The following is a 22,936-nucleotide window of genomic DNA, read 5'->3' as shown; positions in this document are numbered from 1 at the left end:
TATCTCACTAGATCTACCTAGTGTCTAACCTCTCTGCTTTGCTTTCTCCATCTAGTCCTAAGTGTCACAATTCATCCCTTGTATAATTTCATTTGCCACACTGGAGCTGCACCATGAATGCAATTGGTCAAGAGATTAGAACTAAATGGACAACTTTTATTTTAAAATCTTTGAAGATAGTGTGTGTATTGAGATCTGACATTTGAAATACAAAAAATTTTTGTTTATTTCTAAGTCCTCCCACATGTTTAGACTGGAATTTTTATCACTTGAATAACAAACTGTGTAAACACATGGTTGAAACCTGACCTATGTATTGAACTGTTAAGCTAGTACATCCAGGTGGCAGCATACTCCCAGCCTACTGCAGTGCTCATACTTTAAACATCAGTCTCTGACTAAACAGAGATGCCACACTCTCAAGCTGGTAATTCAAATATGTAAAGTTATTCAGCATGCATCAGTCCTATATAATGAGGAAAATCACAATGAAGAAAACCCATTCTATGCTAGAATTCCTCTCTGGCCTGACAAATATGAAGTAGGGAGCATGTTGCAGAAAAACGATTGGAATAACCTGAGTTTTAAAGAATGGAAATGTGCTTGGCATAAAATAGTAATAAACTATTTTTTGAAGTAAAGTTGAAGGATAATAAGCTAAAAATAAAACCAAGAAAGCAGCTTGGGAGAGACGGGGGATAAAGAAGAAACAGAATTAATGGCCCTAAACTGAATGGGTACACAGAGAGCAGTGTCCTTTCCTACCTAGAATTGATCATTCCAAAGCAGCACTTTCGTAGAGCAGCATAGGGATGCAGATAGTGCTGCTGGCCATGTTTTACCTACTCTGTGGATAAATAGAGGCCTTGAGTGCCAATGTTAATAGAAATTCCTGGCAGTAAAGGAAACTTTAGAATAGGAGGGGACAGGAAGCTCTTTGGTTGGTCCCCTCCCTGCAGATAAAAATAATATGGTACATCTTCTTCCTCCAATTACTTTTCTCTCTTCTGAAATGTATATAGTTCCCATTGCTTTTCCTTGTAATTGTTTATATAGTATATTATTACTACTGTATACCTGATCCTGTGCCTAGTGAAAAATCAATTGGAGAACCCCCATAGACTTCAATGGGGAGCAGTATGGGTCCCTCGCTGTGTTAAATAATTTTACCTTCTGAGTTTCACCTTCTAAATTTCTTTTGTTATTTTTCCTCTCCTTAGATTAAGTGCATGTCCTTTCTAAGTGATTTTGACACTAGCACAAGGAATTGTGCAACATCTGTCCCCTCTTTGTTGTGTTCAGAATTACGTGTGTGTCTATAACTCAAAAGAAAGAAGGAGATTAAAAGTTACAATGGAGCATGGATATAGTCTCTCCAGCCTTTTTATTTGAACAACTAAGATCCTACAGTCTGTGTATCTTGCTGGTTGCCCTCTGTTGTACCTTCTCTACATCTAATGTTAAAAAAATGTCCTAAACAGATCAAACCGTTCCAAATGTGGTCTTGATACACAGTGCTGGAGTAACTTCCTCCAGTGCATGTTCAGCTTTCCCTTTTATTTAGTTATTTATTTATTTTTAAACGCATCCTCAAATGTCAGTTGTTTTTCTCTGCTGCATAAAGCAGTTTGTGGCAGGTTTTTGGTTTCATCCCCTCAGATCTTTCTCCTGGTTATTTCTTGGCAGTGCCTAAATGTTGAGGGCCTGATTGTCATTTACACCAGGACCACTTCACTGTTGTTCTATCAGTGTAAAGGGGCCCCTTTGTGTAAATGAGAAGTAAGCCCAAAAAACCTGGTCCCGTCACATTTCCTTGCACTCTCAGTATTTTCCACAAGCAGCCATGCTTCAAGTCTGTGCTGAATCCTCAGTCTTCTCACCCTCTTCCTCCCCCACTATGTTCCATCTTCAGAGTGTTTCACTCTCCCACATATTCCTGCTTCAGGTCAGTGATGTGTGGCATCAGGTGAACAAACGTGTGTCATCTTAGTGATCCCTGTGGAACTCCGCTTCCTCACCTTCCCACTTCTCATGCTGTTGCTGCTACATGAGTAGAATATCCTCTCGCCGCTGCCTAAGCTGATACTTGGAGTCTGCTTGAGTTTCAGTGGGATTCATATTTTGAAATTACAAAGACTCTTTTCAAAATCCCATCTTAACGTACTTGTACTTGCTCAGTGTCTGCTATCGCATCTTAACTTGGTTTCTTCCTTAGAGAAGAAACCATTTGCTTGTATTTTTTCTTCCTTAAAAAAAATCTGACTGTTCCTTATTGCAGTCTTCCCTTTGTGAATAACATTCTAGGGTTTCCTCGTTATAGGCTCTCCAATATGTCCCCAATGCTGAAGTTGCTGTTCCTGTTCTGTATTGTCTTGGATCTTTCCATGGTATCCCATTTGCTTCTTGATCTAGTCCATCATCCCATTTTTGCCCAAAGAGACTTTTAAATACATGTTGAAGTGTCCCAACACGTCCTTTGTTCAAAACTCTGGAGCTGTATAAGAGCTTCTCCAACTGCCGATTTCTTATTTTATTTCATTCCTCAACCCCCCACAAGAAGATGATCAGTGACTTTGTAGTTTCTGTTCTGGTATGAATTTTACAAGGAAATAATGTCTTTATTTTTATCCTTCTCTCTTTGGTCATTAATCTATCTCTTGCTATCACTTAGAGGCTGGAGTAGTCTTCTTCCTCATGTACTCAGTCTATTGCATCTCTTATGCAATATTCTATTCTCCATCTTGAGCTCAGATTCTGGAAGCATTGAAACATATTTTTAATGTTTAATGTTAGACGTGTAGCCCACTGACTTCAGTGTCTGAAAGACTGGGGCACTCATTTGTATTTTATTTTTAGTTTAATTGTGTGATCTTCCTACTGCTTCTCTGTGCCTGATACTTAAACATTTTGCATTTGTATCTCTTAGCCTGAACTGGTGTTTGCTCTGATGTGTTTGTGTCGATTGACAGATTTTGTATGTTAGACTTCTGGATGATATTTCAACTTGATTTTCTTGGATTTTCAAGTAAATAATAATATCCTGGGATGAAAAATTAAATTTATTTTTCCTTCCTCAAAAATATTCTATTTTTTCCTTTTATTAAATAAAAAAAACATTTTTATGCATGTTGGCGCACACATATTAATTTGCCCAAAACTGGCTATGGAAACGTGGGAATTTTCATTCTTATCTAGTATTTACTGCACTTTTTTATATTTTTTCCTAGTATTTCTCTAGTTTTTCCACAATTCCATAGTATATGTATGAACCTGTTGTTTTCTCTATTGCATCTCTTCCACTTGCTTATTTCACATTTGCTTAATTTCTTTTGGAATAAAGAAATCCTGTTGTACCTTACATATTATATTTATTGTTAATATGTTATGTTAATACAAAGGAGTTTTCTCATTCTCTTGAGTTATGGAAGTCCAGGTGTTTCCCCATAGACTCCTGATACCATAATTTTTAACAAACTCTGTAAACAGTTAATGCCATTGTATATGGCTGTACACACCACGTATGGTACCATGAGCCAACCATGTGTTGCTCTTTCCAATGTAAAAAGTAGTAACCAGTCACAACACTATTGTTTTTCTGTGTTGCTAGGATCTCCTAACTAGAATGGACAATCTTACTCCTTCCTTTCATAGGCCTCTTTAATAGGGCATCCAGTATGCACTGGCCAAAGTGTTGCTGAAATGATCTGATTACATATACTCCGGACACTTTGAGTCAGCTTTTTGAAAGTGCCTAAGTTCCACTTAAAGCCAATGAGATTTAAGCTCCAAAGTGACTTAGGTGCTTTTGAAAATTTTATCCTCCAATGGTTAGGAAACGTGGTAGGCATCGACGCACAAATATAATTAACACATGGCTGTGTTGAATATCCTCACAGCAACTCTTCTCCATCCCACCCTCCAACTTGTGCTGCATATAACCAGCTCAGATGATCACTTCACCATGTATTACGAGCACATTGTTTACTTATAGATGGGATTTTCAGAAGCAATCTGTGCTGACCTAACTGCTCCCTTCCATTGATTTCACTGAGAACAGAATTAGGTCAATGGAGAGCACTTTTGAATACCCCCTCTTATAATATAGGCAGGAGCTGAGTTATCTGCTAGTCTTATGGCGCTGTCTATGCAGTTGGCCTATTGGAAAATCTTACAGGTTACATTTCAAGTCACAGTTGTACCCATTGTTCTTCCTATGAGACAAGGTTTGTTGTCTCAGTTTCTCCAATTCTTCCTTAATTGAGGTGGCTACTGCTGCTCTTCTTTTATGTCTGAACATTCTATATTTTATCTCAAACTTTTGAAGTGGGATAGTATGTCTTGTATATCCTTTGTGTAAAAATCATTGTTAAAAGCAAATCTCTTTGGTGTTTGTTTGAATATTTGACTATTTTGCCCTGGTTGATTTATTGCTTGCCAGTCCCATTTTGGTGCAGGTTCTGAGATGTGTGTACAGAAGTGTCCCATGTTTTCTTTGTCATGTTAGCCATTCTCATGTTTTGGAATTGTTTTTTAAAAATGTGCTAGTTTTTCTTATTACATGTTCAGCCCTCGTTCCTGGTTGTTTTTCCTTTTATGAATCTTCTAGGGCCTCTCTCTTGGCTTTCTGTATTTAATATCACTTTCTAACTGCTCCCTGGCTGCTGAATGGCTTTCTTTTTCTTGCTGGGCTTTAATGCAAACTTGAGGTATCCTTTTTCTTTATTTTCTTCAAACCTGGATTGCAAGACCCTCTGTCTACTCTGGGCTGAGATTGCAAATGCCTTTTGGGAGTTCGTCCAACCCAACTTCTCCTCTGGATGCAACAAAAGGCTGGCGTGTAATTTGCATCATTAGTGGGGTCCTACTAAATTCACGGTCCATTTTGGTCAATTTCATGGCCAAAGATTTTTTAAAAGTCAGTTTCATGATTTCAGCTATTTAAATCTGAAATTTCACAGTGTTGAAATTATAGGGGTCCTGACCCAAATAGGAATTGTGAAGAAATGGGGGTCGCGGTACTGCTACCCTTACTTCTGCGCAGCTGCCGACAGCGCTGCCTTCAAAGCTGAGCACCTGGAGAGCAGCTGCTGGATGGGAGCCCAGCTCTGAACTGCCACCAGCAGCATTGCAGCAGTAAGGATGGCCTGGTATGGCATTGCCACCCTTCTACGCTGCTGTCTGCAGTGCTGGGCCCTCAGTCAGCAGCCGCTGCTCTCTGGCTGCCCAGCTGTGAAGGCAGCGACAAAGAAGTAAGGATGGCATGGTATGTATTGCATGGTAAACTGGTATGTATTGCATGGTAAACCACCCTTGCTTCTGTGCTGTGGCTGGCAGGGCCCTGCCTTCAGAGCTGGGCACCTGGCCAACAGCTGCTGCTCTCCGTCTGCCCACCAATTCTGCAACCCCCCACCCCAAATACCTTTGTGACCTCTCCCTCCCCCAAAAACCTCCTATTTGGACCCCCAATTTGAGAAACGGTGGTCTCCCCCATGAAATCTGTATAGTATAGGGTAAAAGCACACGCAAGACCAGATTTCACGGCCTGTGATGCGTTTTTCATGGCCGTGAATTTGGTAGGGCCCTAGTCATTAGTTAATAGAACCACCTGCCTATTTTCCTTATATCCAGGTCTTTTTCTCTTGCCTCATTATTATTTAACATTAATATTGTGGTAGTGCTTGGAGGCCTCAATCATGTTGGGACCCTGTTGTGCTAGGTGCTGTACAGACATCTAGAGAGAGACAATCCTTGCCCCCAAATGTAACTCCGGGTGCTTCTAGATTCCCCCCAATTCCATGGGAGTTAAACAAAACAAGTGCTTAAATACATTGCTGACCAGGGATGGACTTTATTACTCACACACATCAATGTTTTGCTGAGTTGGGGCTATACTACCCCTTCTCCTTTGCACTGAATTACCATTCTTTTGCTCTGAATAAAGAACCTACCCAGTCATTATTGCACTACACCACCTTTTTTTCACCCCTAACTTGGCTTTTACCTACAGACAGTGCTTGCTGTACTATGCACTAAAGGCTTGATCCAGAGCCCACTGAAGTCAATTATGAGGCTTTCCATTAACTTCAGTGGGCTTTAGATCAGGTACTAAGGGCTTAGTCCAGAGCAGTGGTCTTCAACATGTGGTCCATGGACCCGTGGGGGTGTCCAGACTGTCTCTAAGGGGTTTACAAAAGGTTGTCATTACCATAGAACAGTCGTTTCAACCTGAGGTCCATGGACCCCAGACTATGTCTAAGATTTCCAAAGGGGGTCTGCACCTCCATTCAGCATTTTGTAGGGGTACACAAATGAAAAGGTTGAAAACCAGTGGTCTAGAGCTCATTGAAGTCAATGGAAAGACTCCGTTCCATTCAGTGGCCTTTTGGACTGGGCCCTAAGCGTTCTTACTAGAATCGTGTCTGTAAATATTCCACCTTTGAACTAGAATATTACATAGTCTGGCAAACTGCTTTTCAGAAATCAACAGAAGCCACATATACACGTTAATCCTAGTTGTTTTCCTGCAGGGGGAGCTAAATCTTGCACTGCTTAAGGAATCTGAGAGAATTAAAGCATACTGGCAAAGGAAGAGGAGTGAAATATCCATGCAGAGCTGTAGGCATAAATGTTAACGTTTAAACATGAGCATATAATCACAAACTCCAGCGGTGTGTGGATAACTTATTTTCTATAAATATTGAAGTGCTGATCAAGTGTAGAATATTTTCATCAGAAGAGCTGTAAACCAGAAATAGAAAAGAAATGAACACAAATCCAAGTTGAATGAAGAAAATTCAAATGTAAATGCACATTATGTTCCTTTCTAGTATTTCCCATGATAGGAAAGTTGATCTTTGGTTCACCTTTTTCCCCCTGTTGGTTTATAAGAGTGCCTCTTTACTTCTGCAGGTTTCACAGAGCAGATTCCACATAAATATGTAAATACCAGAGTTTAAGGCTTCCTATCTTTCTTTTGTTTGTTTGTTTTTTAAATGAGACAGCTGGAGTAATATGCGGCAGATCTAGGGAGAAGGAAAATATGTGAAATAAAATAAAGTATAATGGATCTTCCAAAAAACCCACTTCTAGTTAAAAGATTAGCCACATTTTTACCAGTGGATAATATTCAAAACATTGATGGGTGAAAATGAGGGCCAGATTCTCAGCTGCTATAAATACGCCCAGTTCCATTGGAGTGGATGAAGATGCACCTGTTTATTTCTGCTTAGGGTCTGGCCCAGAATGCTGAAGATGTGATGGAAATTGTCAGTCTCCTTGTTGCTAAGTAATGGATCAACAAGGTTTTGTTCAGTGATTTACAGGAGGCCTGAATGGCGCGCACACAACTGCCTGCTGTGACATCAAAATTATTAGGATACCAGGTCCTTGTATGGGAGGCTATGTCTAGCTGGGACGTTAGAACGGTTGGGTCAAATAACCCAGACGTTAGTCGCATTCCCCCTTTGAAAGAAAGTATACGATGAACTCTTATGATTTACTGGCCAAAAACAATGCAGAGGAGCACATTGCCAGCTCTCCCTCTAAGGGAATAATGGCTTTTAGAGAAGGCTGCTTCAGCTCTGAGCTTGCTAGGCCTGTGCTAACGTGGAGGGAATAGGGGACTGTTTCGAACAAAAGGAAAACAAACCTTAAGATTTGGAGGGGTGGGACACTGTAAACCACTAATGAAATGGTAAACAAACTTGCTACAGAAAGAATGAATGCACAGATGCTAAATGCAGCTTTCTGATCAGGTCTGGGTTCATGAGACTTGGATAGAAGAACGTAGGAGAGCACTTAATGCATTTTACCAGGATCTTTTATGTCTAGTCCTTTGTCCTCACTCTACACCTGGTGATAAACCAAGGGAGGCGTGAGACATTATTTAACTCTTCTCCCTGTTTTGTTTTTTGCCTTGTTTTGTTGATCATTTCTAAAGCCTGTATATTCCCCTTTTTGGCAGGGAGAAAGCAAGCGAGTGTTGTACTCTTTTGAAGACAGGTGGGGAGAAGTCCCCACAGTGAGTGCTATGCTGTGCTGTTTGCCTTTTGTTTGTCTTTACTAATTGGTTAGAATGGATGGTATTAAGTTCCATTGAGTAGGGGTGTTGGAGAATTCCTACATATCCTGCCTCAGGGAATTATACTTTGGAAAATTAAGTTTCCATCAACGCAGGAGGTGGTTTGTACAGTTTGTAGTCCCTCTTCTTTCTTTCTTTCTTTCTTTCTTTCTTTCTTTCTTTCTTTCTTTTCTTTTCTTTTTTTTGAAAAGCTTAAGAAAAGAGCCTTTTGTTTTCTTTTCAGGAAAGTTACGCTGAAATTCATCTGTGCTGTATTCATCTGCCTTCATTCGTGCCATTCATGGGCAGCTGTCGGTTATATAGGACAAAGCTGCTGAATTCCAAACCTCCACATTCAAAACAGTGTATTGGGAAAGGTTCAAGACCTTTTTTTTTTATGTTGAGAGGAAGGAATACTGGTTTTCAGTTTGTGTTCTGAGATTTTTCTGTCCTCTTCTCCTTCTCCCCCATGCCCCACCAATCTCATTTCTCTGTCATGATATTTTAATGGCATTTAAAATTCTCTTGGACTCCTTGAGACTTGTCTGTATGATGTCGATGGTTTTGTCACTGTAGCCAAACTTCAAAAATATCTTTCAAAGACACCTGATGGGGAAATCTCTTTAGTGGGATTTAGGATGAAATGCCCTTTTTAATATTGTCTCACTTTTAAACATTAGCCACTGGAGAATATATCTGATTTTTATATTTTAAAATTAAAATCATTTCAAATTTTAGGATGTGACTAGTTAGATATTATAGTGAATGCTCCATACTGAAACACTTTGTTTTAGCTAGCTTTGCTAAGAGATTTCTCCATTTATTCCATTAATTTTAGAGGAAATGAGTGTAAATGCTTTTAAAAAAATAGGTTACTCTTAAACATCGGGGCTAGATCCTCAGCTGGTGTAAATTAGCATAACTCAATGGGAATGCACCAGTTCACACCAGCTGAAAATCTGCTTTAGATTTTCCATTATCCATAGTCCCAAGAGGGACTACAAACTGTACAAACCACCTCCTGCGTTGATGGAAACTTAATTTAATATTTGCATCAAATATCAAAGCAGCAAAGAATCCTGTGGCACCTTATAGACTAACAGACGTATTGGAGCATGAGCTTTCGTGGGTGAATACCCACTTCGTCGGATGCATGTAGTGGGATATTACCACAGGACTCTTTGCTGCTTTTACAGATCCAGACTAACACGGCTACCCCTCTGATACTTGACATCAAATATAGATGAATGCTCACAGTATATTAACCTGCCTCTATTTCACAGTTTACAGATTTCTTGACACTAGTCTCCTTTTTGTACTGCCCCATTTTGAAGCCTCTCACTTGATAATTAAAAATAATGATTTCAATCAACTGCCTTTAATTGTAAAATATAAACTAGATTTGAGATTATAGAGATGAACAATTACCATTCTTCCCTCCACACCACTTCCGAAAGAAATGTTTAAGATTTTCATGATTTAGGGCTTGATCTAACTCCAATCAAAGTAAACAGGACTTGGATCAGGTCCTTAAAACCTCAGATTCTCTGACCAACTGATATAACTTCCCCTTCACTTTCTCCCCAGATTCTTCATATTCAGAACCTCCTGACGTTCAGCAACAGCTGAACCACTATCAGTCAGCAGCTCTGGCCAGGAACAACAACAATATTAGCCCCATCCCACTTTCTGGGGCTGCTGCAGGAGCCGAACAGAAAACTGAAGCCATCCTTAACTGTGAATTTTGTGAATTCTCCTCGGGTTACATTCAGAGCATTCGGCGTCACTACCGTGACAAACATGGAGGGAAGAAGCTCTTCAAGTGCAAAGATTGTTCCTTTTATACAGGCTTTAAGTAAGTATGGTACGAAACAGATAAACTGAAATCACTTCTAACACTTTAAAAAAATGAGCACTCTGGTTCCTAAGATGGTTGACTGGAGCTGGAGAGAAACATAACAATGGTTGATTAGGGAGAAATACATGAGACCTGCCTTTCCAGATCACACCAGGGTTAATCTAATCCAATTTCCTGTCTCTGACAGCATTCACTACTACCTGCTGAAGAGGGAAGGTGCAAGAAATCCCTGCAGTAAGTTGTTACAGAATAGTGTGTCCACAGAGAATGATTCTTCCTGATCATCTGTGGTTAGAAGTTGGTTTATGCCTTGAAGCATGAGGGTTTATGTCCCATCCGAAAACTCCTGTGTGTGTTTTTGAAGGGCATTAGAAGCCAGCATGAGATGTGAGAAAGGCAGATATTGTAGTGAAGTAGTAGAGTTCCCACTGATTGTCTAAAGGAGTCTTTATCATATAACTTTATAATCTCCTCCTCCCTTTTTCTCCATCTAGTTCAGATGGCAGAAGTGAAACACATACCCAAAAGTGTGTGACGGTATATTTGAATATTTCATGAAATCGGTTAAACACCCCAAAATAAAAACTCAGTTATTTCCATGTATTTCCAGTTCCAGGGTTTTAGGCTGTTGTTCATCATTTATTATTATTATTATTATTACTCCTTTCTCCAACCAATAACACTGGACAAAACAATACTGCTTTAAATCAACATATAATTAAATATGTTGACTCTTGTGACATGGAGGTTTGCGTTCCTTAATGCAGTCTTTCTAGCCAGTCGGTCCACAGTCTGTAGCAGTGCATGGGATTCTTCTGTCCTAAGTGCAGAACTCTGCACTTGTCCTTGTTGAACCTCATCAGGTTTCTTTTGGCCCAATCCTCTAATTTGTCTAGGTCCCTCTGTATCCTGTCCCTACCCTCTAGCTTATTTACCACTCCTCCCTGTTTAGTGTCATCTGCAAAGTTGTTGAAGGTGCAGTCCGCGCCATCCTCCAGATCATTAATGAAGATATCGAACAAAACTGGCCCCAGGACTGGCCCTAGGGCACTCTGCTTGATACCAGCTGCCAACTAGACATGAGCCATTGATCACTACCCACTGAGCCCAGTGATCTAGCCAGCTTTCTATCCACCTTATAGTCCAAAGGTCCTTATATCAAGCCAACAGGGACTGTAAATTCCTTAGTGAAGAGTTAAGCAGCTTGCTGCATTTACAGGCTCCACCACTTCTTAATCCAAAATTATTGAACCACTCAAGTTTACTAACCCCTCCTCCACAGCTGGCCTTGTAGCCGCATAGGACATAGTTAACTTCTTAGGTATGAGTGTGCAGTGTATCTGTCTTCTACATGGGCAGCTAGTAGTATAACATGCTGCAAAGCACTTATTGCTAACTAAAGTCTATTTATATAGCAAATCTGGAGCATAGTGTTTCAGCTGGTTTTGAGTTAAGCCCACAAAAGAAAGGTGGCGAGAATGTTTCTGCTGTCAGAGTGACATTTATCTTTAGGCTTGTGATGCCAGAACAGTTCAAGGAATTTTGCTCAAATTTTCCAAACATGTTTTTGCCTCTGGCAGAGCCCAGGCATGGAAGTTTTCAGCCCAAAGACCTCTTTTGAGCATATGGAATGGAAATTTTTTCGCTGCATTAACTGTAGCCCCGTGATCAGTGCAACCACTGTAATAGAATATTTTGTCAGAGTACGTGATGGCTATGTAAGAGTAAATCCTGCAAATACATACGCACATGTGTTACTCGTATGAGGAATCCTGCTGAAGTATCATGTGGCTTTACACAGACAGGAGTAAGTCCATCTGTAGCACTTTAACATTTCAGTGATAGAGCTGTGATACTTGAAGTGTGTAGACCTATGAAATACTGAATTTTATCTCTTCTGCTTTTCCTTACTTTATAGATCTGCTTTTACTATGCATGTGGAAGCCGGGCATTCAGCAGTTCCTGAGGAAGGACCCAAAGACCTTCGCTGTCCTCTTTGCCTGTACCACACCAAATACAAACGTAACATGATTGACCACATAGTCCTGCACAGAGGTAAGACATCCCTTGTAGTATTTGTGTCTGACAAAGAAAACCTTGAATACCTGTTTATTTCAGGCCCATGAAATGAAGTGAGCATTAAAGTGTTGAGTAGCCCAGAAGCCTTTGCACATATTTTTAGTGATGCATTTTTTTTCTTTTCTATGAAGTACAAAGAATTAGACCAAAGTGAATAGAGGGCAGATTTGAAATTGCTGTTTAGAATTTCCACCAGAAATGTTTACAATCATTTGACATCTGGTTAGCGTGTGTTATGCTTCTCCTATCACTCTGGGGGGGAGGATAGCACCCTGCTGACCCAGAAACGTGTTCACCATATATATGTATTTCTAATGAGCCCATTATCTAAAAATCTCTGTTCTGTGTACATTGCTAAATGATGGAGCTATTCCATCTGCACAGTCCTCTACCCTGGACACCCTAGAAGATCCCATTAGGACTTAAAATATCTCTTCACCACACCTGCATCAACTATTCTTAGGAGCAAAAATGGCCAAAACTTTTAAAAACAATTAAGAGCTGATTTAGAGATTATGCTACTCTATTAACCAGAGGCTTGAAAGTTCAGAAGAGACAGCTGTTTGGACACTCTGGGCTGGGATTCCTGCTGGAAGTTATCACATTTGATGCTTATAGATGGTCTGTTGGCTGCCTAAATCCAAACCCATGGGTTGAGATGGCACCCTGCCTACTCGCGGGTCAAGCAGAATCTCGCAGTACGACACTGATGCTGAGCAAATATGGGTTTCAAATGCCATCTTTTCCTGGAGGAGATTCTTCTCGTGTAGCAGCCCTGTCACACCATGCACTTCTCTATATTCTGGGCTGCTTGAGGTTTAGAAAGGCTCCAAACAATGAAGTAGATTGAGTTGATAAGTACTTCCGGCTGTTGGAAAGACTGTATTGAAGGGGCATCTGGAAAGATTAAAAAGCATGTGATAGAGCAGACATGAGCAAACTATGGCCCGTGGGACCATCCTGCCTGGTCCCTCAGCTCCCTGCTGGAAAGCCTAGTCCCCGGCACCTCCCTCGCTGTTCCCCCTCCCCCACAGCTATGCTGACCCCGTGCTCTGGCCCACCGCTCCCACTGGGCAGTGTGGGGAGTGCAGCTGGTTCTGGCCAGGTTTCACGGCTGCGAGCTCCTGCTGCTGGTAAAGGGGCGGGGAGCGGGGGGGTCCTGGAGAGCAGTCAGGGAGGAGAGGGTGGTTGGATGGGGTGGAGGTTCTGGGGGGACAGTCGGGGAGATGATCAGGGGATGGGGAACAGGGAGGGTTGGAAGTGGGAATCCTGAGAGGGCGCGGGGAGGCTTGTCGAGGTGTGTGTGTGGATATGGGTTGGGAGGGCAGTTAGGCAACAGGGAGTGGGGAGGGTGGATAAGGGGGTAGGATCCTGGGGGGCAGTTGGGGTGGGAGATCTTGGGAGGGGGTGGTCAGGGGACGAGGAGCACAGGGCGGGTGTGTGGATAGAGGTTGGGGCAGTTGGGACAGGGAGCAGAGGGATTGGATAGGGGGCAATCATCCCGGAAGGGGGTGGTCTGGGGACAAGGAGCAGGGAGGTTGGATGGGTTGGGGGTTTTGAGGGGGGCAGTCAAGGTGCGTGGGCTGAGCTGTTTGGGGAGGCACAGCCTTCCCTACCCAGCCCTCCATACAGTTGTGCAACCCCGATGTGGCTGTCAGGCCAAAAAGTTTGCCCACCCCTGTGATAGAGCCAGCTCAGGGAGGCAGTGGCTCTCGGTGCTGAGCTCATCCTCCAAAGGTGTTATGCACTAGACAGCCCAGGTCTGTTGATCTGCAGGATCTGTCTTCTATGGCTTTTGAGGAGGTGGGTTAGGTGTATTTGGGCTGTTAGAGGCATCAGTGAGGAATGTGTTTATCGTCGAGCTATTGATTGGCTCAGAATGGTTCATTAGGTATAGTTTGTGCGAGTTGTTTTATAATTTGTGTGAGTTGTTGTTGTCATTACTTGTGTTACCACACATAGGCGCCCTAGTGAGGTTGTTCTCTGTCTTGTGTTTGTATCTGGACTGTGTGATTAGGCACAACTTTTAAAGTGTGAATTAACAAGCGTAGATAAGAGAATGAGTTGCAGTGCCCTAGACCTGGTTGGAAAACTTGCACTAATGCAAGATTTTTGAGGAAAACTGCAAATGTTCAAAAATCTTTGTTAGCACTTTACATGTTCAAAGCACTGTGCAGACATTAACGAGCTGATCCTCACAACACCCCAAGGTAGCAGGCAATTAACTATTCTGTGAAACTGTGGGTCAGTTCCTTTGCACCACTGCAGCGACGTTGCAATGCTGCAGCCACACAGAGCAGCCGTGAACCCCTGTCTTGGTGAGTCTTCAGGTAGAACAGAGCTGCCTGAGTGGCAACTGTGAAGCATCTCTCTGCCCAGGTGCCAGAACAGTCCCCTAAGAGTTACTAGTGGCTGCAAATAATCGAGACCAGACCATTTGCTAGATGGGACCGTGTGTGCGCTTTAGCACATTTACGCTCCTTGCCGAGCTGCACTTCTGTTTCTATTTTCCAACAGGCTCTATAAGATAGAGCATCTTTCATCTCAGTTCTAATCTGGCCCTGTGAAAAGAGACATATGTTTGTCTTTTAATTTTATCCAATTTATCCAGTGCTCCTGTTGTAGATCTCTAGACATACAAAATAAAAACCTGAAGACACAGACCAAATAAATGAACTGAACACTACTGAAAGACCCTTCCAAAAAAGGAAAAAAAGCATCCAAACTTAATTAAGTTCTTCTACCCTCTCCAGGCCACCATCTCCTTAGGCAAAGCTTCATTGTAAATAGTCTTTATGTACATTGTTGCAGTGAATCCTACAAAAAGGCCCTATTACACCATTCAGGCAGCGTAAAGAGGCCTTAGTGTCAGTGAGAATTGGGCCTGGGAAGAGTTAGATGATGTCCGCTTTTAAGGGCCTACGAAGAGCGGTTCTTTCATACACATAGCACTCAAACTCTATAGGACAGCCAGGTCAATACCCGAACCATCCATCCAAGCCCTTCTTCCTGATGAACATGGGACCAGATCATGTATGACACTAATTATGGCGGCCTCGGTAGAGCAGTCGAGGGGTTAATGTACATGGGCACTGAAATACCTTTGCATCGTAAGAGCTGGACAGAAGTGAGGCATGGGGTGGCTTCCCTGCTGCAGTCTGTTCTGAAGCCATTCCGGAGATGGAAAGAAGGCCTTGGTGTCAGGCTGTCTGTCCAGGCACTAATTTTGCAGGGGCATGAGGGTGAGTAATGGGTGCTGTGCATAAAAACAGTGGAGCTTTGCTAATTTACACCAGCTGAGGATCTGATCCATTATGTTGATTGGTGCCCTTTCTCCCTCGGATAGCTAGTTACAAGTGTCCAACCTTGTACCGGCCAGTTCTCACTATGACGTTCGGGTCTTTGTCACGTGGCACTGAGGGATGAAAACACACTGTAAATACTGTTTCTGTTGAGATGATATCCAGAGGCCCCAATCAGAATGAGAGGTCCCTGATTTCACAGGATGTGGCTGACACTTGATAGCACATCACCCTCTCTTTAACCACAGTTAATGGGTGGTGATCAAAGTTGACCATTCATTGGGTTCAAGCCATTATCAGCTAGAGCATGGAATGGTTTGTTAGAGAACTTTAAGCAAGGAGTATGTTTCCCATTAAAAGTTATGGGCGCAGGATGTTGTTAGTCTGCCTCTGAGAGCCTTCTGCCATGTGTCACCTACTCAGCTCAATCAGTTACACATCATCAGTGTGGTTTAACTTCCCTTTTATGGGCACAGAGGAGCGGTGATTCTGTGCCCTTTCCTAGTCTGAAGGGGGAGGGAATTTATAGGACAAGAGCCTGCATTGCAGGCATACAGTGGGGAGGAGACTTTTGAGTCACTCTTGGGCTTCATGGCAGTCCGATTTGGAGAGCCCTTGGAAGTTCTGTAACTGGAACTGGGGAACTCCAGATCTGTGCCCAGATCAGCCATTAGCCTTTAATTTAGTCCAGACGATGCAGTTACATTTTACGGGCCATTCTCTGATGTGCTTTCCTATTCAGCATATGATGAAAGGCTCTGATATTTTTCCAGTGCTGAAAGCAGCTTTAAAGCCAGATGCCTTGGTTCCACAAGTCCAAATGCACAGAACTCAGAGAGAGCCTTCTAAAATAGCTTTCCTGTGTCCCCAGATGTCACAACTTTAAATCCTGTTCTCTTGTAGCCTCTCCACCACCACCACTGGGTTTTTTCTTCCCTAGAAGAGCCATGAGTTGACATTTGTACAGAGGGAACAACTGTCACCAGTACAGGAGCAAATTTTACTTGTTCTGAACCTTTAGCACAAATAGCTTTGGGGGAAATTCCACTTTTTGGAGTGGTGTGAGGAGAAGGAAATATTTTGAATTTTATTTATTTATTTATTTAGTATTTTTATTTATTTATTGGTTTAATAAACCGATGATTGAAGGAGCTGAGGTGTTGGGAATATTTAAATATTTGAAAAATAGATTAATTGGCAAAGGGTGCATATGAAATAGTCAGAGATGCATGATAAATGCATTTATTATATGCATATCATTCCTGTATGTGTGTGTGTGTTTGAGGGAGGGAGGGGATGTCTAGGAATTCTGTGAGTACAATAAATTACTAGAAACCAGGATTACTTTAGTTTCTCCAATGAGAGGCAAGAGACCCCACGTTTCCACTTAACAAAGAAACTGATACATTAGTCCGGATCTACCTCTTGTATGGCAGAGCTCCGTTGAAATTCAAGGAGCTGCACCAGTTTATATCAGCTGAGAATCGGGCCTACTTCTTTAAAATAAATTATTAGTGATTTGCTATGTTAGAAACATTGAACTGCCTCTTAACCTGCAGTCCTTAAGGAATAACAGTCTTAAATTCCTGTGCCCTAGTTCAAAAGGTCAGTTAAGTAATGAACACCTATTGAATGGGGGATTTGCCCTGGTGTGCGCACAATACTCAGTGGCCCATAGTGGATGAAGGAACCAAATTGCAGGATTCTAGCTCAGTGGAAACATGGAAAACTTCTTGTTGGTCACGCTGTTATATGAGTGTGATTGTGTGTTACATACAATATATACACCTGTCTGTGTGTGAGTAATAATATAATTCAGTAGAATAATTTTTCACTATATATTTAAACTGAAACCTGAAATTAACACATTGTGCAGGTTGGCATGAAAAACTGAATTGGTAGAATTGAGCACATGGGTGGGAAATGAAAATGGGCGTTAATCCCTAGTCTTACAGTCACAGTATTTAAAAGCTAATCTGTACAGCATTTATCACAGTGGAGTCCTGGTCTGTGACTAGAGTACTACAGTAATATTTAAAGGCTCTTACAGAATCATAGAATATCAGGGTTGGAAGGGACCTCAGGAGGTCATCTAGTCCAACCCTCTGCTCAAAGCAGGGCTAATCCCCAACTAAATCACCCCAGCCAGGGCTTTGTCAGGCCTGACCTTAAAAACCTCTAAGGAAAGAGATTCCACCACCTCCCTAGGTAACCCATTCCAGTGCTTCATCACCTGCCTAGTGAAAAAGTTTTTCCTGATATCCAGTCTAAACCTCCCCTTGCTATGCTGAGCTCAGCCATCATCAGAAAGACTCACCATCCAGTCAACTGTATCCTACCCACCAATTCCCAGACTCTGCAGCCCTGACTCCTGGCTACACCGCTTCCTCTCTTCCTTCCTTTTCTCCCACCTAATTAGTGATAGTTTTGAGGATGACCTCTGCATTCACCGTCTTGAAGAGGATTGACCCTACCTTTGTGGAGGGAATGTAGCTGCATTTCTTTGGTCTGTCCAGTTTAGCTCCCCTGCCATCTTATCCCACCCTCAAGAAAATGTTTCAAACTATTTGCTGGTAAATGGATTGTATACGTACATAGCAAATCTTGTTTCTTGGGGGGGAAAGAGGGGGAAAGCTGTTGATACAGTGCTGACTTTTTAAAAATGAAAATGCTCTTCTCATCACATTTATCTCAACAGAAGAGCGAGTTGTTCCCATTGAAGTCTGCCGATCCAAACTGTCAAAATACTTGCAGGGAGTAGTTTTCCGCTGTGATAAGTGTACCTTCACCTGCTCCAGTGATGAAAGCTTACAGCAGCACATAGAGAAGCACAATGAACTGAAACCTTACAAATGCCAACTGTGCTACTATGAGACCAAACACACGGAGGAGCTGGACGCTCATCTTCGAGATGAGCATAAAGTAAGTTCTTAGCAGGATTTTCTTTGGGACTCTGTACACATTGCAAGTGGTTAGTTGACTTGACTTTTAGTGAAGGTAAGTGATTCAAGATTTGGAAATGACCCCAGTATGGAATAATTTTTTTGTGAAATTCCTATTTTCCAAAATCTTGTTTGTTTGCTGGGCTTTTTCCTGAATTTTGAATGCCCCTCCTGAGCCATTCAGATACCTGAATGTGTAGGTGGAGAATTTACCTTTTTTTAATAGTTATGAAGCAACAGTTAAGGCAGTATGATCCAGTCCCATAAAAGTTGGGAGATTTCAAAAGTTGAAATTGCTCTGGCAATAAATAACATCAACAACATGGCACATAGTACATATTTTAATAACCGTGTAATACATTTTGGTTTACACTTAAGGAAAAGATAAATAAAAAATACATCATGTATACATCATGCTAAGTTAAGGGTGTTTTGGCCATATTAATTTTTAGAATTACCTGACTGTGTGTGTGACCCCGAACCATTGAAGTCGTTAAGTATATGTTCAGTAATATCAGTTGGTTTTGGATCAGACCCTATAATTCTAACTCAAGATGTTCTTGTGAGGGATGATCCTCTCCAGGATAGAGGCTTTGCATTGCTTCAGCTCAGAATTTTAGGAATACATATTTTTTGTCAGAGTTTATAGGGAGATAATCATTTAACTCCTGTTAACAGGGGCTAAGCAGCTAAGTCCTCATGCTGGAAATTTACTCCCAGTACTTTTGCTAAACAAACCAAAAATGTTATTGACAATGAGCGTCAAAAGTGTCAGCAGAATCTGTTTTGACCTAAAAGTTATTCCACAGCATTTTAAAAACTAGCTCTGTGAACTGCAGCGTGTTTACTTTCCGTATGTCAGCTTATTAACAATTGGCATGCTTCTCTGATAGTCAGGAACAGAGGACGGAAGAGGATAATGTAAGGGCCGGATCAAATGATAAACAGTCACATAAAAAAGAATCTGGCACATCAGAAAAGGGCAGACAAATAAACAGGGACAAGTTTTTAAAGTGCTTGTACACAAATGCTAGAAGTCTAAATAATAAGATGGGTGAACTAGAGTGCCTTGTGATAAAGGAGGATATTGATATAATAGGCATCGCAGAAACCTGGTGGACTGAGAGCAATCAATGGGACACAATCATTCCGGAGTGCAAAATATATCGGAAGGACAGAACAGGTCGTGCAGGGGGAGGAGTGGCACTATATGTGAAAGAAAATGTAGATTCAAATGAAGTAAAAATCTTAAGCGAATCCACATGTTCAATAGAATCGCTATGGATAGCAATTTCATGCTCTTATAAAAATATAACATTAGGGATCTATTATCGACCACCTGACCAGGACAGTAATAGTGATGATGAAATGCTAAGGGAAATTAGAGAGGCTATCAAAATTAAGAAGCCAATAATAGTGGGGGATTTCAATTATCCCCATATTGACTGGGAACATTTCACTTCAGGACGAAATGCAGAGATAAAATTTCTCGGTACTTTAAATGACTGCTTCATGGAGCAGCTGGTATGGGAACCCACAAGGGGAGAGGCAAATCTACATTTAATCCTGAGTAGAGCTCAGGAGCTGGTCCAAGAGGTAACTATAGCAGGACCGCTTGGAAAATAGTGACCATAATACAATAGCATTCAACATCCCTGTGGGGGGAAGAGCACCTCAACAGCCCAACACTGTGGCATTTAATTTCAAAAGAGGGAACTATGCAAAAATGAGGGGGTTAGTTAAACAAAAGTTAAAAGGTACAGTGACTAAAGTGAAATCCCTGCAAGTTGCTTGGGCCCTTTTTAAAGACACCATAATAGAGGTCCGACTTCAATGTATACCCTAAATTAAGAAACACGGTAAAAGAACTAAAAAAGAACCACCGTGGCTTAATAACCATGTAAAAGAAGCAGTGAGAGATAAAAAGACTTCCTTTAAAAAGTGGAAGTCAAATCCTAGTGAGGCAAATAGAATGGAGCACAAACACTGCCAGCTTAAGTGCAAGAGTGTAATAAGAAAAGCCAAAGAGGAGTTTGAAGAACGACTAGCCAAAAACTCCAAAGGTAATAACAAAATGTTTTTTAAGTGCATCGGAAGCAGGAAGCCTGCTAAACAACCAGTGGGGCCCCTTGGCAGTCGAGATACAAAAGGAGCTTAAAGACGATAAAGTCGTTGTGGAGAAACTAAATGGATTCTTTGCTTCAGTCTTCATGGCTGAGGATGTTAGGGAGATTTCCAAACCTGAGCCGGCTTTTGTAGGTGACAAATCTGAGGAACTGTCACAGATTGAAGTGTCACTAGAGGAGGTTTTGGAATTAATTGATAAAATCAACATTAACAAGTCACCGGGACAAGATGTCATACACCCAAGAGTTCTGAAAGAACTCAAATGTGAAGTTGCGGAACTATTAACTAAGGTTTGTAACCTGTCCTTTAAATTGGCTTCGGTACCCAATGATTGGAAGTTAGCTAATGTAACGCCAATATTTAAAAAGGGCTCTAGAGGTGATCCCGGCAATTACAGACTGGTAAGTCTGACGTCAGTACCAGGCAAATTAGTCGAAACAATAGTTAAGAATAAAATTTTCAGACACATAGAAAAACATAAACTGTTGAGCAATAGTCAACATGGTTTCTGTAAAGGGAAATTGTATCTTACTGATCTATTAGAGTTCTTTGGAGGGGTCAACAACCATGTGGACAAGGGGGATCCAGTGGACATAGTGTACTTAGATTTCCAGAAAGCCTTTGACAAGGTCCCTCATTAAAGGCTCTTATGTAAATTAAGCTGTCATGGGATAAGAGGGAAGGTCCTTTCATGGATTGAGAACTGGTTAAAAGACAGGGAACAAAAGGTAGGAATTAATGGTAAATTCTCAGAATGGAGAGGGGTAACTAGTGGTGTTCCCCAAGGGTCATTCCTAGGACCAATTCTATTCAATTTATTCATAAATGATCTGGAGAAAGGAGTAAACAGTGAGGTAGCCAAGTTTGCAGATAATACTAAACTACTCAAGATAAGACCAAAGCAGATTGTGAAGAACTTCAAAAAGATCTCACAAAACTAAGTGATTGGGCAACAAAATTGCAAATGAAATTTAATGTGGATAAATGTAAAGTAATGGACATTGGAAAAAATAACCCCAACTATACATACAATAGGATGGGGGCTAATTTAACTACTACAAATCAGGAAAAAGATCTTGGCATCATCGTGGATAGTTCTCTGAAGATGTCCATGCAGCGTGCAGCGGCGGTCAAAAAGCAAACAGGATGTTAGGAATCATTAAAAAGGGGATAGAGAATAAGACTGAGAATATATTATTGCCCTTATATAAATCCATGGTATGCCCACATCTTGAATACTGTGTACAGATGTGGTCTCCTCACCTCAAAAAAGATATTCTAGCACTAGAAAAGGTTCAGAAAAGGGCAGCTAAAATGATTAGGGGTTTGGAGAGGGTCCCATATGAGGAAAGATTAAAGAGGCTAGACCTCTTCAGCTTGGAAAAGAGGAGACTAAGGGAGGGGTATGATAAAGATATATAAAATCATGAGTAATGTGGAGAAAGTGGATAAGGAAAAGTTGTTTACTTATTCCCATAATACAAGAACTAGGGGTCACCAAATGAAATTAATAGGTAGCAGGTTTAAAACAAATAAAAGGACATTCTTCTTCACACAGCGCACAGTCAACTTGTGGAACTCCTTACATGAGGAGGTTGTGAAGGCTGGGACTATAACAATGTTTAAAAGGGATCTGGATAAATTCATGGTGGCTAAGTCCATAAATGGCTATTAGCCAGGAAGGGTAAAGAATGGTGTCCCTAGCCTCTGTTCATCAGAGGATGGAGATGGATGGCAGGAGAGAGATCACTTGATCGTTGCCTGTTAGGTTCACTCCCTCTGGGGCACCTGGCATTGGCTACTGTCGGTAGACAGATACTGGGCTAAACAGACCTTGGTCTGACCCGATACAGCCATTCTTATGTTCTTATGTTCTCCTTTTCTCTGTACTGCTGCTTTAGAATCTTTCTACTCGTCTGCAAAAGACAATTTTTAGCTCTCCCATTTCCCCCACTGACCACAGCCTGGGTGCTGGGCCAGAATTCACTATTCCTCATGCCTTTTGATGGAATGCTTCATTATGAGAAGATTTTACCCCTGTCCTGGCTCTTTCCAGAGGCATATTCTTGTCTTAGCCTAACTAACACAGCAGTTACCTTGTTCATGCTCTCTCACACTTTTTAAAAATTAGTTATTTCAGACTATTTTGTGCACAGTACTTGTATTTAGCATTGCTCCTTAGTTGTAGGTAAAAAGAACAGGAGTACTTGTGGCACCTTAGAAACTAATACATTGATTTGGGCATAAGCTTTTGTGGGCTAAAACCCACTTCATCGGATGCATGGAGTGGAAAATACAGTAGGAAGATGTGTATATATAAACAGAGAACATGAAAAAATGGGTGTTGCCATACCAACTCTAACGAGACTAATTGATTAAGGTGGACTATTATCAGCAGGAGAAAAAAAACTTTTATTAGTTGCAGGTGCTACTGTCATGCTATTGTGATTGTTGTCATTTCCCTATGGGAAAGCGCTTCACTTCGTAAAAGTTTCTCAGATGTCAAGTGGCTTGCGCTTTAAATTCATTCCAAATCTCCTCCCAGAAAACAGTCATGTCAAGCTGTTAC

The 22,936-nt window shown here is 41.4% G+C and overlaps 1 protein-coding gene across 9 annotated transcripts in view; it reads left to right on the top strand.

Annotated features, from left to right (window-relative positions):
• Nucleotides 1-22,936, top strand: part of ZNF462 (zinc finger protein 462) — a 110,859-nt gene that overhangs the window by 76,643 nt on the left and 11,280 nt on the right. For all 9 annotated transcript variants that reach the window (XM_030567577.1, XM_030567574.1, XM_030567575.1 and 6 more), the window contains 3 exons: nt 9,647-9,914; nt 11,836-11,972; nt 17,997-18,220. In XM_030567577.1, the coding sequence (XP_030423437.1) occupies nt 9,647-9,914; nt 11,836-11,972; nt 17,997-18,220 (629 nt within the window). The remainder of the gene's footprint in view (nt 1-9,646; nt 9,915-11,835; nt 11,973-17,996; nt 18,221-22,936) is intronic.

Source organism: Gopherus evgoodei, chromosome 6 (assembly GCF_007399415.2).
Source record: "Gopherus evgoodei ecotype Sinaloan lineage chromosome 6, rGopEvg1_v1.p, whole genome shotgun sequence".
NCBI lineage: Eukaryota > Metazoa > Chordata > Testudines > Testudinidae > Gopherus > Gopherus evgoodei.
Note: the sequence above shows the minus strand (reverse complement) of the source record. Positions and strands in the feature narration are given on the sequence as shown.